The 16296-nt window shown below is 47.3% G+C and overlaps 1 protein-coding gene across 5 annotated transcripts in view; it reads left to right on the plus strand.

The window, feature by feature from the left end:
* Nucleotides 1-16296, plus strand: part of csnk1g1 (casein kinase 1, gamma 1) — a 29126-nt gene that overhangs the window by 6145 nt on the left and 6685 nt on the right. For 2 of the 5 annotated variants that reach the window (XM_076019053.1, XM_076019062.1), the window contains exons 2-12: nucleotides 52-458; nucleotides 833-873; nucleotides 1740-1809; nucleotides 9018-9169; nucleotides 11160-11394; nucleotides 11497-11582; nucleotides 11883-11967; nucleotides 12269-12417; nucleotides 12524-12631; nucleotides 13886-13996; nucleotides 15466-15572. In XM_076019053.1, coding sequence (XP_075875168.1) covers nucleotides 272-458; nucleotides 833-873; nucleotides 1740-1809; nucleotides 9018-9169; nucleotides 11160-11394; nucleotides 11497-11582; nucleotides 11883-11967; nucleotides 12269-12417; nucleotides 12524-12631; nucleotides 13886-13996; nucleotides 15466-15572 — 1331 coding nt within the window. In that variant the 5' untranslated portion in view covers nucleotides 52-271. Of the gene's footprint in view, nucleotides 1-51; nucleotides 459-832; nucleotides 874-1739; nucleotides 1810-9017; nucleotides 9170-11159; nucleotides 11395-11496; nucleotides 11583-11882; nucleotides 11968-12268; nucleotides 12418-12523; nucleotides 12632-13885; nucleotides 13997-15465; nucleotides 15577-16296 lie in introns of those variants that run through there. The other 3 variants (XM_076019072.1, XM_076019083.1, XM_076019090.1) reach the window with 2 other exon arrangements.

Genomic DNA, 16296 nt, shown 5'->3' on the forward strand with positions numbered 1-16296 from the left:
TTTACGTTGCGTCCTCAATCTCATTTTCTGTTCCTCTCGCGCCCCCTGCAGGTTGTCCACCTCCTGCTCCCCGTGACAGATGTTGTCGGACAGTTTCTAGGGGCGAGGACGGGGCAGCAGTGCCGGCCAGCTGTGCCAAGGTCTCGTCTCATGAGAGTGGCTGCACCCGTCAGGTGCTGCCAGTGACCAGGGCTGTGGCTGTGGTGGGCCCAGCCCCGGAGGCCTTGTCCTACATCCCCCGGGCTCCCGCTGACCTGCGCTGCTCAAAGCCATGGATCAACAGAGGGACAAGTATGGCGAGCGGCCCACCAGGGCGGCTAAAGTTTCCCAGGGAAGCCGCAGTGGACACTCGTCACGACCGTCCGGCTCTTCCAGCTCCTCCGGCGTCCTCATGGTGGGACCCAATTTCCGTGTGGGCAAGAAGATCGGCTGTGGGAACTTTGGGGAATTGAAGCTCGGTAAGCTGAGGCCAAGTCGGCTAATAAGTAGAGCTATCCGTCGATTAAAATTTTTAATCACGATTAACCGCATTGTGTCCTGAGTTAACTCCCGATTAATCGCACATTAGTTGCAAATTTCTTAACTTGCGCTATATGTAACGTAACAAGATATTTATTGTGTTTCTTATACTCTACCAAAACAATTACGTTCTTAAACTGTCCACATACTTTCCAAAAAAGAACCGCTCAAACCATGAGGTTTTCTCAAGCCTTGATCGCATTAGTCAATCGTGGTATTTTATTTTGAAAATTAACCAGATTCTCAACTTCGAAACAATAAGATTTTCTTTTTCTACCCTCAAGCACCATTTTTTTTTTGTCTTCTGTTTCAGGTAAAAATCTGTACACCAATGAGTATGTAGCTATCAAACTGGTAAGTGTGCATTGTGCTCATGTGCATGACTCACCGTCTCTGCAGATTTATGAATCATTTGCTAATTATGGTTTTAAAAAACGCCTGTGATGGTGGAGACACTAACGAGCTGTGACAAGAATTCTCCGGGTCAGTGTGTATTCAGAGAGAAAAGCTGCCGCTTCTGTTGATCTCTGCACCGTAATAAAACCTGAACCAGCTTCACGAAACTGCAGTCGGGTGAGATGTGCATTTCCTGCTTGTCTCTCAAATTCTTCCCGGGACGGCTGTAGAGGCAGACGGATGTGCAGCAAATGGCTCGTCAGTGTTCAGCAGCTAGGCGTGTCTTTCCCCCCCCGAACGCCGGACTGGAAATCATGACTCCTGACTCATTCTTCTATTATTGCTCACCAGGGAGCAAGGCAGGATCAAAGTATCACCGTTACCAGGGCAAATAGATTTCAGCTGCTCACAGTGCCGCAAGACACTCCAGTGTGTCCAGTGTGTTTGGAAAATGTCGTCCAGTTGGAAAGACGGGAGCAAATCTTCCCGAATGTTTGGACAAATGGAAAATTATTAATTTTTGACAAGGTTTATGTGTCATTGTGGAGACTCACATTTTTTAATCAGGGCCCACCCATTACTCTTAGGAACAAGGGCACAATTTAGCAGTTTTTGTTTGAGATAGAAGAAGCAGAAATAAAGAAAATATATATCCATAAAATGAACTGGCAGTTTTTCTTCTCCCTCATTCTGTTGCATTTCCTCTGCATACACAGAAATGTTTTCTAACCTTTTGTTTCTTCTTTCACTTTTTCAATTTTCGTTTCACTTCTGTTCTTCGGTCACATTTACTAACGGCCGGTCTGTGTTTTCCCACTGTGCAGGAGCCTGTGAAGTCAAGGGCGCCTCAGTTGCACTTGGAGTACCGGTTCTACAAAACCCTCGGCACTACAGGTAGAGTCCCGGAACTACCTTTATTATTATTATTTTTATTTATTTTCATGTGCTTGGCTTGGTTAAATGATGCTGATTTGATTGTTGTGGAAGATCGACCTGGGAGATTGCAATATTTCCAAAACAAGTGATTACTGCACTACGGTCACAGGTCCAAAGAAAAGCTGCATCCCCAAGACACAAGTTTTAATCTTCAGAACTTAATGTGTGTGTGCCAGAGTACAGAGAGGTTGCTGTGCTTGGTCAACGGTGACCTTGCATGACGGTTAATTAACGCTGGTGCGGTTCAACATGGGAGGCGTTGACACAAAGCTTACGACCCGCCCGCAAAACACACGCAGCGTCGGGCTGCAGGTGAGGAAGTCAGCTGCTGCTGCTGGGTCACTGCTGGCTTCCTGTCTGGTGCCGCGCCACTTGCTCTTCGGCTAAAAGGTTTCTGTTCACATCCACCCCTAGTGGGCAGAGTCTGGCAGTGACTGACTTTGAGCCTGTGGGGTGTCCGGTTACATTTAATGTTGAAGCTTTATTGCTGATTTACTGCTAAAACTTATTGGACCCTGTCACTGTGAGCAGCAGAACAACTTTAGACTGGTCTGGGTCCCATTACAAGGTGCCATTTTAAGAATTGATTTATTGAAGTTGGAAACCCCATGCATTTACGATGTCCTGTACTGCGCTAACAATCAGTCTTCAAGATCCAGTGTGTAAAATTTGGTTTTGATTTGTGATTTTATATTGGTAAAATCTTAATATACTGCCCATAAATATATTAATCAAAGTATACTCACACTCTAATGAAAGTAATTTCGTTTTCCTACCAATAGAACAGTTCCTATTTATATATAAGAATATACATAGAGCGTGAGTCTTGCTCCCAGTTAGCTGCCATCTTGCATTGCCATATTTCTAAGGAAGCCTGGTGTGGACAATCCAGCTCCCCTCACAGCGCGTTTCGCGTCCTCAAATAAACCAGTGAAGGAGAAGCAGGACAAGGTATTCAGGTTTGTGTGCGAAGGCCACTGTAGTTCACAGGCAAGCTTAGGAGAGGGAGGGAGAGTAAAAGACATTGCAGTCTAAAATGTAACCACTTGATCGCGCTGTTTCCTCTCATAAACTTGAAATATTACTCACTGGACCTTTAAGTTTACAAGTGCAGATTATTGTCGCGCAGTCGGCAACATTTAGCGCACGTGCTGCACCACTCCGTCAGGTTCCGAACTGGATGTTTCAGTAACATGACTTTGTCCCGCGCAACAGAGCACAAGAACTATTAATCACAGTTGGGTGTGTCTAACCCTCATCTGTCGACTCGACCTCCTCCGTTGCAAACGGAGCCCCGACGCCGCACATCTTCATGACTGGTTGAACTCGCTCCCTTTGTGCGTCTTCGTCAGGAATTGTGTAATTGCAACGAGAGACATTTCTCAGCTTCTCTGTCGCCATTCTGCTCAGTTTGTCTTGAGGGATGAGTGGAAGCCTGCCGACGCCCTGTCACGGCGGCGGCTTACCAGAGTCCTGCGAGGATTAAATGACTCCAGGAGTGAAACAAATCGAAGACGGCCGCGTTTAGTCCTGGCACTGAAGGAACTGACGGAGGAAGAAGAGAAAAACAATCCTTTGACGGGTATTTGTAGCGTGCTGGGGGCGTGTAGCATAATCTAGAGCCTTCGTTCCATAAACACACCCAAGCTGGAGCCAAGTGTGGTGTCTCCCATTAATTAGACTCCTGCAGGTCACTTTCTTGGGTGTTGGCCTCAGAGCCAACGGTCGATGTGGAAACTAATGGCCGTCTTCTCTGGGTTTTTTTTTTTTTTTTTGAGGTCTCTGTGCTTTTTGGAGCTCTAAATGCATATATGATCACCGGACTGGGAACGTAATGGCTATTGTTTTGCAAATGCAAGGGCTGGAAAAGGCCAACTGTGCGGAAACTCATTAAATATTTAGAGAGCGGGTCTGCCTCTCTCAGCGCTAACCTGCCTCCGTCCTCTCCTCCAGATGGGAGAACGTGACCTCGTTTCTTCCTCGGCTTCGTGCCTCCTCTCTCTCTCTTCCTCTCTCTCCCTCCCTCTCTCTTGCCAGCGCGCTCGTGACAGCGTCTGTGCGACAGGGTCTTTATGAATTAATGCGCTTTGCCTCAGATGCTCAATCAGGTGTTGTGTCTGCTGCTCAGCCCAACTGTCAGCGGGCGTTTCACGTGGAGGATTCAATTGAGCGTAAAGCGCCTCCCGTCCCCTGGATATCACACCAGGATGTTTGCCCTCATGCGACGACGCAGCAGTTTTCATTGGCTGCGCACATGGGAGTGCGGCGACGTCGCTCCGTCAGGACGGGGTCGCGTCGGAGACCAGGATGGTTTCTGTTCCGGGGTGGAGCGGCTGCATTGAGCGGCTGAAGGGCCTCGTAGTGAAACCAGACACCGGCTCTGCGACCGAGCATCGCAGCGCCACTGACTAAATGCAGCTCGCTGCATCTAACTGGCACGTGGAGGACCAGAGAAGGTCTTATCCGCGATATCCGATCCCTTCATAATGCAGAATTCTCAAATCGCTGTTTAAAAATAGAATCTCTGCTTTTGAGTTGATACTGGAGTGTCTGTTTCTCCGCGCCGGTTCTCCTCCCCAGCGTTAATCCTTTCAGTCATCAAGAGAGAGATTTATTTATTTATTTATTTTTCTTAAAAGGAAACAAAATGCTCACGGAAAAGTATCGCTTGTTTGAGAAACTGGTGCGGTGTCGCGACATCGCCGCTGCCGTGCCATGCTGGCTGCCGTCACGTCACCGCACTGTGTACGTTTCCTCCTGAAACGTGATCCAGCCGTGGACGACGTCAGGGATGAGATGGCTTCTGAGAAGCTGAGGTCACGCCGTCCACTCTCGGAATGGTGCGCCACCGCACTGCGAGGAGCAACGATTAGCCTGTGCCAGTCACTCCTCAAGTCAACTGCTTCAAGGTGGAAAAAAAATTTAATGAAATGTCAAATCTGAGATTTCCTGCCCCCGATGAAAGAAGGCTCAGTGAAACGTGTAGTCGGCAGTCAGTGGCGTCGTTTAGGAGAAGGAAAGAGTTTCACCAGCTGCGTTTCCATTACAGTTTTTTGCAAAATAAAATGCAATATTTCTAAAAATTCGACACAGTGCAATGGCGATTTGCTGGTGTTTCCATTGAATGGTGTGAAGCGCATAAGCCATAATTCTCATAAAATCTCGCCCCGTGACGACCAGTTTGCTGTCAAGAATGGCTGTTATATTTTTCTCTTTGATCACTTGGATCACGCCACAAAGTGATCCTCTGAGATTTTTTTTTTTGGACATGGACTAACAAGGAGAGCAAACCTGGTTCAGATTTTCATCTAGACGCCAGCATTTCTACTGTACTTTAAAGCTGGTTTGAGGCCAGCAGCAGTTCGTGCGTGCGTGCGTGCGTGCGTGCGTGCGTGCGTGCGTGTGTGTGTGTGTGTGTGTGCGTGTGTGAGGAACACACACAGGCACAAGGAGAACATGAACCGCACCACACCGCCGCCCTACTGCTTCCACAAGCCCAGCTTTAATTATTTCACAATGCTTGAAGAGCAGAGTCGTCTTTATGCTCCTCGCTGCCTTAACATACCGCTCTATAATGTATCCAAGCACAGGGTTAGTTTGGGATTCAGCGTGTTCAAGTCGAAGCAACTTCAAATGTGAATGAGGGAGTCAAGTCGAGGTTTGAAGCCACTGAGGGAAAAGAAGGAAAATAATGATATATAATATGCAGTAACTCTGAGTCCAGAGTCAGTCTTGCCTTTTTGGGCTCGGTCCATAATGAGTCAGCGGAATTCAAACCTGATTTAAGAAAAAAAAAATAGCAAAAGAATGGAACCAGCCTGGCACAGCAGAACTGGTCCCATCACAAACTTTGACTGGTTGTTTGACAATGGGTTCTATAATGTGACCGAGGGTCCGGAGCAGCAGCAGATGAACGGAGTGTTTTGGCAACCCACCTCATAGGAGAAAAAAAATATATCATGGGATATGTAGAAAATGTGCTTTAATGTCAATTGAAAATGAACAAAGCATTACAGTTTAATATCTCTCTTTGACGCCCCACGGTATTTAGCTCTTTATTGAAACACAGACGAAATGGATGAAATACAGCTGTTTTATGACGAACTAGTATAATTTCTTCCATTTAAAAGGGCCAGATTAAAAAGCTAAACGGGCCGCATATGGCCCCTGGGCCATAGTTTGCCCATGCCTCGTCTAGACAAAACGATGCAGTTATCATTTCAACAGTGATGGATGTGTGTGAGGGCGTATTGAGTGAAATTCAAATTCCTTATTTTTTTAAAAGGGACAAAGTGCATGGATAAACATTTCCATGGGAGAGTAAATATACCCAAGTTATCTGAAGGCTAATTTCCATTTGTAGTCCCTTTGCCAGGTGTGAATAGACTCTTCAATAAAATACACAATAGACATAGACAAGAAGACATCACGGATATAGAAACGGTGGATAGTTTGCCTGTGCTTAAATGAAGTGTGGTTGGCCGTCCCGTCAGTCGTGTCTGTAATCACATGCGATCGGCAGCATGAATCTGACACCGAAGGTCAAGGCTCAGCTTAGCCGGGCGTGTTCTGTGGCTGCCACGTGCACTGTATCCCTGCACTGCCCCCGGGCTGTTTCAGAAAATCAAACGGGAGAAGTCCGAGTGGAACCTGAAAGAATTGCTAGCCTCCGTCGCAGTTTGTGTGATTGTTTTTTATTTATTTATTTGTCCCGTGCAATTAAGAGCACGTGGTGAAGCAGCGGACACACAGATTCAGTCTGTTCCAGCAGTCCAGTAATGACCGTCTCCTCCTCTGTTGGGTAAAACCTTGACCGAGCGCGCTCTTCGAAGTGAGCGAGCCGCCGAGCCGCTTTATTTACAGCACACCTCCAATCTGACACATCTTCAGGCCTCCCACAGCCGCCCGGCCTTCTCCAGCACTCGTTCCTACGGTACAATTAGCAACCCACAGAACTGCATAATGGCGTCCAGGAGCACAGGATGGAGCGCAGCACGACTCCTACATGCCCATATGCCAGCTGACAGCATTTATGCCACCTTTTCATCTCGCGGTGCGTTTCCCATCGCCCAGCAGGGGAAGTCTAATATGTAGAGCAGCAGAGCCTTGATGGATATATTAGGAGATTCGTATCGTGCGGCGTTCCGACATAATGGAATTGTGTTACAGCTGCAGTTGTGCTTCTCCAGTAAATCTGATTGGAATCAAACACACACACGCACGCACACACTATTCAACTGATGCATTTTCATTTGTGAACATTTTTAAAGCAAGTTGACTCCCTTAGCATCAAATGACTTAAATTGAGACACAAACGTCTGATTGGTAAAGTCAAGTATGATAGTTGGTTGTTTGGCAGACAGATGATCTCCTGATAAGTGGGCGTAGATCAAAAGATAATAATAAAAAAAAAAAAGTTCAACCTTCCCCATGCTGCCGCCCCCTGCGGCCTGCTTGCCGTGTCACTGTTCCCTGCAGCCGTCCTGCATCATCACTTCATCTGCAGGAGTCGGGATCGTGTCACTGCTCTGATGTCTTTTGTTTGGTTGTTGAGCCTCGTCAACGCTCCCAACACGACAGGGGGGGCGGGAGGGGAGGGTCACTTATTGTAGAACACGCCGCACACGAAAGTTACACGTGAAGCATAAACCTGCTTTTACACACGTACTGTAAACACGGATGTAGTATTTCAAACGATGCGCTCGATGAACAACCCCATGATTAAAGTCTCCCTTATGGCTCCAGAGCATAGAAAGTAATTAGGATAACGGTCCCCCCCCCCCCCCTGCCGCCCTATTTCTGTGCAATTATAGTATTTGCAACGACGGCACGCACACTAAGCTGCCTGATAAGCCAAGGTCTGGATGAACAGCAGTGCTGCTCTTTGAAGTGTTTTTTTTTTTTTTTTTTTTCCTGTTGTTGTTGCAAGGACCATTTTACCAGGACTGTGACTCGCGGAGAGCAAGTCACTGCGATAAATCATTCTTCCCTGATGCCAATTAGCAGTTCGACCCAATTTTCCGTTCTTTGAAACAGAGTTCAGGATGTGGTCAGCGAGACAACAAAGGACGCAGATATTTCCAGTCACGGTGTTTCGTGAACTGACCTGATTTTATGTTTTATGCGCATAGACGACGTGACATCCTGCAAGATGTTAGATTTCCGTGAGAAGCCCCAAAAGTCCCCCTTGTTTTTGGAGGGTTTTTTTTTCAGCCCCCTTTTAAAGATTTCAGGAATAAAAGGCAAAATGGCGCACTGCTTTTTTTTCGGAGCCTCTTCAGTACGAGGAGGTGTGGGAACCTTCTTTCAGTAAAAGGGATCCAAACAACCAGCCTGCCATTATCCCCGCTGCCTTGTCTGGACGGCGCCACGCTGAGCCGCACAGTGACACGGCGACAGATGGGAGGGATCTTTGGAGCCAGGGCCACAAAGTCACACGATTCGGTTGTGTTCAGGTTGCGGTATGAAAATCAGCTCTCGACGCGCTGCTATTTGTGGGCACCCAGTTGTTGTCTTTGACCGGAGGGTTAATGTTTACCTTGCAGCTCCCTCCCTCAGGGCTGTGCTCTCACTGGCCTGCCATCCCTCCTCCTCCTCCTCCTCCTCCTCCTCCACCTCCCCTTGAACCAGTTTGAGGCCTCTTATCATTCACCTCCCAGCAAACATGGAAATATCATTAGTCAGGGAAGACGGCAATAATAAACACTCCAGTCTGGAATTCCTGTGGGCATATACATCACGCTGGCGGTGTATCATTCTTCTTTTAATAATCCCTCATTGCGCTTCCTTTCAACACTTCTCGAATTGGCCATCATCCTTGACATGGTGTGTTCTTGCTGCATCTCATGCCTTAAAAAGTCCACAGTGTAAAATTTTTAAGGAAGCCCGTTTTTAGTGCAGGAAAATCAAATTACGACACAGAGAATACACTTTTATTATTGTATTTATGGGCAGTATGTTAAACCTTTATCAGTATAAAAATCATAAATCATGCCAAATTTTACAAAACATTGTACCTACTCCACCCTCGGTCTCAAATATTTTCTCCTGCTGTAAACGGGGACTTTCCCCATCCTTCCTGCAACTATGCAGGAATGCCCTCTGAACATTTTTATCAACCATTTTACAGACGTGACTGACATGCTGCTGTGTGTGTTGTGTTTCAGCCGAAGGTGTGCCCCAGGTGTTCTACTTCGGCCCCTGTGGGAAGTACAACGCCATGGTTCTGGAGCTGCTGGGACCCAGCCTGGAGGACCTCTTCGACCTTTGTGACCGGACCTTTTCGCTGAAGACTGTCCTCATGATAGCCATCCAACTAGTGGGTCCCAAACTTCTTCGACCTTTTTAATGATCGCTGTTGTTTTTTTGTTGTTTTTTTCTGTTCCTTTGGACTTGCCACGGTGCTGTGGTCCTGCAAATTTTGAAACCTGGCATTTCTAAGGGATTCTGTTCCGTTGATTGCACAAAGTGCCTGCAACAGGCGTTGGCATGCTGAAATGTAAACAGGGTGCGCAGTCTGCTGTCAATTTCAACCCCAGCACAGCTCCAGGTGCTGCTGCGGCCTGCAGCTGCACGTCGGTGTTGCACTGCAGAAGTTGCTTAAGTCGCTCAGGTCGCAACTTCACACAGCCGACAGCAGGAGAGTCCCGCTGCCAGATGCAGTTGGAATTAATGGAAAAATGCCGGTGGCTGAATCATTCCCTGCACCTCAGACTCGGCCAGTTTTTCAAGTGAACGTGCAGGATGTTTCAGCTCCATGTCGGAGGGTTCTTGGGCTTCTGCGTCACAGCCAGACTCTCCTCTGTGTTGATCACACGCTGGAGGGCGCCCTCCTTGCTTCTGGCACAACTGAAGAATGCCACAAAGCACTGTGAGATGTCACTTCTACGCAATCTCCATATTCACTTCGGCAAAAAGAGGTGTTGGAATCCTTTAAGTCAAATAAAGGAGGTTGCCGCTCATTACGTTGCTTATAATGGGGACGTTTTTCTTAACAAATTTCACCTCAGAGTTTCTGCACAAGTCACATTTCCCTCGATCAACGCGCTTTTGTTGTTTTGCGCGAATAGAGCTGCAACGATTAGTCAAAGTAATCGATTACGTCGGCATGCTCATTTGTTCCTGCAGTGCTGTACTGGCCGCTGTGGGTGGCAGTGTCGCTCGTTGTTTACATCCTGCAAAAACGGAAAAGGCTCAACAACTCCGACCCAAAGTTTTTAACGTTTAGGAATATTTCCTAGAAAATGAAGCAGCGAATCACGTTAGCTGCAAACTCTGTGAAGCTCACCTAGCATTCCATGGTAGCACCCCGTCAATATGCGAACGCCTTTAACGCCGACACCCCAGTGTCGCTGTATAACAAATAACGTTGAAGATTGACATTTAGATAAATTTTTTTAAATGATATACGTCTTTGTTAATTAACCATCAGCCTATGACGCAAGTCTATAATACGTTTTTTCGCACGTCGGAAAATCGTGGAACGAGCTAGCTTAGCGAATGATAGTTCACTTAGGTGAATGCATACTTTACGGCAGTAATTAGTGAATTAGAGCCCCTTTCAGTACTGGCGTTTATACTGAATTGTAACACTTTCACTTACCACTTACCAACTGTGTTATTTAGGGCATATTAATTCGATCATTAAGTTGTAAGAAATCTGTTTAGGATATTTAACTGTGATAAACATCGCATATAACATTTAAATCGTGAATTAATATACCTATGATATTTTACGTTGAAAAATATAACAACTATGTCACAGATAAATGCTTTGTGTGTCATTATTTTTGATATATTTGTTTCAAAACGTATGCTGTCAGAGTACAGTAACAGTATAACACAGGTGTGAAGATTCAAGAAGGAAAGTTGGGTTAAACAGAGGTGTAAAATAGATGGTGAAAATAAAGAAGATAATCCTGACTAATCGAAAAAAATAATCGATAGATTTAGTCGACTACAAAAATAATTGTTAGTTGCGAACTGACGGCCCCGTCGCAGTGTCGACTCCCACCGGGATGTTATTTTTGCTCCTGCGTTGGTGTTGAGCCACAGTTATAATCACTCATTGAGGCTTTTACTCTGTCAACGTAATGGACCGCAGTGGTGACTGTGCAGCATAGTAAATGAGTCCACTGTTGAACAGTCAGCACAAATTGGCTGTTTGTTGATGAACGATTAATCTCTTATCATACGACAGCGTCGGTGTGAGAGTGGGCAGGAAATGTTTTAACCCCCATTCTGTCTGAGTTGGCGTGAGATCGAATCACATTTTCAACTTCTTCCTTTTTTTTTTCCACTCGTCCTAGATTTCACGGATGGAGTACGTCCACTCCAAAAACCTCATCTACAGAGACGTTAAACCCGAAAACTTTCTCATCGGACGTCAAGGGAATAAAAAGGAGCATATTATCCACATCATCGACTTTGGCCTGGCCAAAGAATACATCGACCCCGAGACCAAAAAACACATCCCATACCGGGAGCATAAGAGCCTGACTGGAACAGCTCGGTACATGTCCATCAACACACATTTAGGCAAAGGTAAGGCTCTTCACGCACACTTGCTTCTTTCTGTGAGGTCATTTCTTCTAAGATACGCTTTGGCGTTCCTCCTATGAAACGTTATCTAATCTGGCACTGTAGAGCAGAGCCGGCGAGATGACCTCGAGGCCTTGGGTCACATGTTCATGTATTTCCTGCGCGGGAGCCTACCGTGGCAGGGACTGAAGGTATGCCGACGTCTTGGAAGGCTTCCACTTCTCTTACAAAATCAGTTTTGTCCAAACATTTCTCATCTGTAATGGAGACAAAGGCTGAGAGCAAAAATCAAATGAAAGCTAAACCTACCAGTGTTTTCTGTAAAACTAATTTACAGTCTTTTTTTTGTTTTTGTTTTGTTCAATCCAGTCGACTGTAGAGTCAGAAGTCTGATTAAATGACACATACAAAAACAAACTATTGAAAAATGATTTCAGAGTATTGGTCATTAGCTCGGGTTCTCACCGCGCGACTCCTGTTTATTCCTGCAGGCTGACACGTTAAAAGAACGCTACCAGAAAATCGGAGACACAAAACGGAACACTCCCATCGAGGTCCTCTGTGAAAACTTCCCAGGTAACGCTGTGGATGACTATAACACACACACACACACACACAGATGAGACAGAGTGAGAAGAATCCTAACTACATAGATCAGTGGTTGTCAACTGGGTTCCTGACAAAAATTTATTCCACAAAAAAAAAACTGTGAAACTACCCACGACGCTGTGACCCAATCAAAACAGCTGTGCGACCTACCAGTTGAGAAACACTGTTTGTAAAATGTACCCCACCTCCCCCACACACACACACACACATCAAAAATCAGACAGTGGCGCCCTCACTGAACTTGCCTGTCTCTCCCGCTGTCGTGCAGAGGAGATGGCCACCTACCTGCGATACGTGAGGCGCTTGGACTTCTTCGAGAAGCCCGACTACGAGTACCTGCGCACCCTGTTCACCGAGCTGTTTGAGCGGAAAGGCTACACCTTCGACTACACCTACGACTGGGTCGGCAGGCAGATAGTGAGTAGACGCCCGCGCGCGCGCGTGTGCAAACCCTCCGCAGATGAAAAATCAAAGTCGGTCTGGAGGGAGCCGACCTTGGTTGACCCTGACTCTCCTCTGTCAGCCCACACCGGTGGGGTCTGTCCACATAGACTCGGGAGCCTCGGCCATCACCAGAGAGAGCCACCCGCACAGAGACCGGGCCTCGCAGCACCCACCCATCAGAAATCAGGTATCGGCGCTTTGAATCTAATGACATTAACTCTTGCCAATGTGTCTACGGTTTTCAACTCCATAATAGCAACCGTTGCTAACTCCAACTAGCACTCTGATTGTTGTCAGTAAGCCGTTAATGAGTATTTTGGTGTGGAAAGCTGAAAATTCTACCGTTGGTCAAGCCAATGTGACCGAACGCTGACCCCCAATTCACACCAAAAGTGTCTGCGGCCATTAAAGTCAATGTGCAAGTTCACAGCAGGCAGGGCCTTGGAAAAATACGCAGTGGTTCTATTTCTTTTTGTTACGACCGCGTCAATCGCAGCAGGTAGATGCGTTCAGGCAGGAAGTCATTGGAAAACACGGTGGATCCAGCCCATCGTAATGTACAATCAGCTGGATTTAGTTTTTATATGCGCTGTATTTTACTGTGAAAAGTCAATGTGACGCATCGGCTTCAACACCGTCCAGTTCGGCCCTCAAATAATAAAGCAGATTTCACTTTAAATCTGAAACTAGAGTTAACAAAAGGCATGTATGCTTTAAATACCTGCATTTTGTATTATACCAGCAGTTTGGTTTAATTTTTTTTTTTTTCTTTCTTTTTTTTCACACTCGGCGATACTTGAGACACAGTTGGGACGGGCAAAAGAGTTTTGTTTCACCGTTGTTTCCTTTAAATACACACAACACTACCTGGGTTGTCGCGCGATCTTGCAATCCTCGCATGAACCAATCAAGCCGCCGCGCCGGACGCACTGCAGACGCTTTTGGTGTGAATCAGCCTCGAAGTGAAACGGAGATGTGGTGAAAAGGTGAAGTGTTGGATTGACGTGGAGGTCAGTTTGCTGCTTGGCTTTCCCTCGGCAACGTTTCCAGCAGCAGAGGTGACGCCCGTCGAGCTGCGCTTGTCTTCCTCTCTGCATTTAATGCATGCGGCGAACGGCAGAGATTTAATCGGTCCCGCCAACTGATAATCGAGTCAATGATTAAAGTTGAGAAGGTTCGTCGGAGCCCACCTCCATTCGGCTTCAGGCTCCTTCGTTCTCTTGGCTGAAGCCTTTGCTTTTTGATTCACACATTCATTTTGCTTGTTTGTTTTTTTTGTTTGTTTGTTTGTTTGTTTTTCCTTCATCATTCGTCATGCTGCTTTGCACGGTACCCGGCCTCGCACCTCCCCGCCCCCCGTCACCCTTCACTCCTCCGCATAATTATCCTGTCACCCCCCGCACCGCCCCTCCCCCCCTCCCCCCACCTGACTCGCGAGCAGACGGCCGTGTCCGATCGACGAGGAGCATGGGAGGTGCAGCCCACGCGCCAAGCAAACTCCTCCTACCTGACCTCCCACCTGGCATCGGACAGGCACGGGGGCTCAGTGCAGGTACACACCCCTCACCCGATCAGCCGACAGCCCTTCCCCTCCCCCTCCCCCCAACACTGTGGAGTCAGATCTGTCTCATAGGATCAAATCGGATTAAATGCAGGGAGGGGGGAAAAAGTTCTCAGAAGAATTTGATTAAAATGGAGAAAAACTCAATTATGTTTGTGTGTGTGTGTGGGGGGGGGGGCGAGGGGGGGAGAGAGAGAGCAGTTCAATTTAACGGGAATCCACTTGACCTTAAAGATCCACTTCTTGCATCATAAATGGACAAAGCTCTCGCTTTTAATGGAGGGCGCGTATGTGTGAAATACACCGAAAAGGGCGACGGTCGTCCTGCATTTCCACCTCGTTGATGAGACAGATCGACAACCACGTGCCTCCCCCCCCCCCCCCGCCCCTCTCCTCCCCTCTACACCTGGCTGGGAAATGTGATGTTTCTGCACCACCACATGCATGTCATCTGGCGCCACCTGCCTCAGACGGCGACAGACAGTGTGGATGAGCTGAGGGCACTCAGTGGTTTCCAGCTTCCTTCCAAGAACATGGAACGAGGAAAAGAAAACCGCCTCTACTTCCTCCTCGGTGCTTTGAGGAAGGTCCAGGTGTCAGTCTGCCCAGTGGCATAAAACCTCATCTGATCTCAAGACCACTCAGACATTCTTGTCTCATTGGTATTGGGGTGTGTATTCAATACAACATGGGAAAACTACAACCCGTACAACCGGCCAGACTTGAAGACATTTTCTTAATAGTAAGTAAGTCATAAAATAGCTGTGTGGGATCCTTTGTTTAGTGTTTTAAGAGTTATTTCAATAAAGAGCCAAACACCATGCGGCTTCAAAGACACTGATTTTGTTGTTGACGCTGTTCATGTTCAATAGATATTAAAGCACACGCTTTCTACATATCCCATGATGTATTTTTTCCTCCTATGAGGTGGCTCACCAAAACGCACATTTTAGAAGCCCTTGCGGCTCCACCAGTCCAAAGGTTTGCCCAGCCCTGCACTGGAAGCTCACTCTGCTAAACGCCATTTGTTGCCCTGTTGCTGGGCTTCAAACGACGAGGAGCTTCTCCAGAAGGTGCCGACTGGAACGCGTGAACGTTTGATTCAGAGCCGCCAGTGACGAACCAGTAGTGGTTTCATCTTTCTCTTATAGTACTGCCACAGCAGCAGAACTCTCAGGATCGGCCGTTTAAAACCTGTCAAATTATCCAGTTTTATCAGATTATGCCCTCTGATTGTTTTTGCCGCCTTGTTTTGCTAGTATTTTTTTTTTGTCCTGATTTTATTTTCCTGAAGATTTTGCCTGCATGCCACAGAAGCAGGGAATGCAGCTGCAGGCTTTTTGTTTTAAGGAAGGATTCAGTGAATCGTTTGGCTGTCTCTCTCTCTCTCTCTCTCTCTCTCTCTCTCTCCCTCTCTCTCTCTCTGCCCGTGATGCTAACGGTGACTTCGTGTGCTGCAGGTGGTCAGCTCGACCAACGGGGAGCTGAACGCAGACGACCCGCTGGCGGCTCACTCCAACGCTCCCATCACGGCCCAGGCGGAGGTGGAGGTGGTGGACGAGGCCAAGTAGGTGTCGCACAGCCGCTCCCTCACTCCTCCTCCCGCTCCATCTGTCGCTTCCACACTCTTCCTCTCCCTCTCTCTCTCTCTCTCTCTCTGTGCCTCTCTCACCGTCCGCTGTGCTGTGAGATTGTCAAGCCCCGCCCCAGTCCAGCCCGCCCAGCTGTCGTCACCCCCCCCCCCCCCGCCCCCCCCCCAATCCTCCTCTGTCTGCCTGAGAAAGCTCCTCGGGGCAAGGTTCCATTTCGCTCTTGGCGCACATTCGCCGCCGGTCTCACACCGTCGGTCACGAGCCGCTTTGGCGCCAACTGACTCAAGATTTTTGAAAGACTTGAAAGCGCTTCTTACTTCACAAGGTGGTCGGGGGGGTTAGTTTGAGAATTTTTCAACCATTTCAATTCGTAGCAATTTTCACTTGTTACTGTCATTTGTAAATACAGACAGATAATAAAATAGGGTGCGTTACCCTCTCACGGTGTTATGATGCAGTGAGTCTGCAGTCATGGATCCAGTTTGATCCAGTTTGAACCCACAATGAGATACCAGCTGCGTTTCCATTTCCCCTAGAATTGCGCAAAACCTAAATATGGCAATAAAAGAACTGGTAATGGAAACGCCTAAAATGTGAAAAACCTCAATAGCAAACGTAATTCTTTACGGCTTGTGCGCTTCACACCATTCGATGGACACACTTGCAAATCGCAGTTGTGCTTCGTCGAAATTTTTAGAA

This window comes from Nelusetta ayraudi, unplaced genomic scaffold (genome assembly GCF_046127955.1).
Source record: "Nelusetta ayraudi isolate G7.1 ecotype Tasmania unplaced genomic scaffold, CSIRO-AGI_Nayr_v1 ptg000002l, whole genome shotgun sequence".
NCBI lineage: Eukaryota > Metazoa > Chordata > Actinopteri > Tetraodontiformes > Monacanthidae > Nelusetta > Nelusetta ayraudi.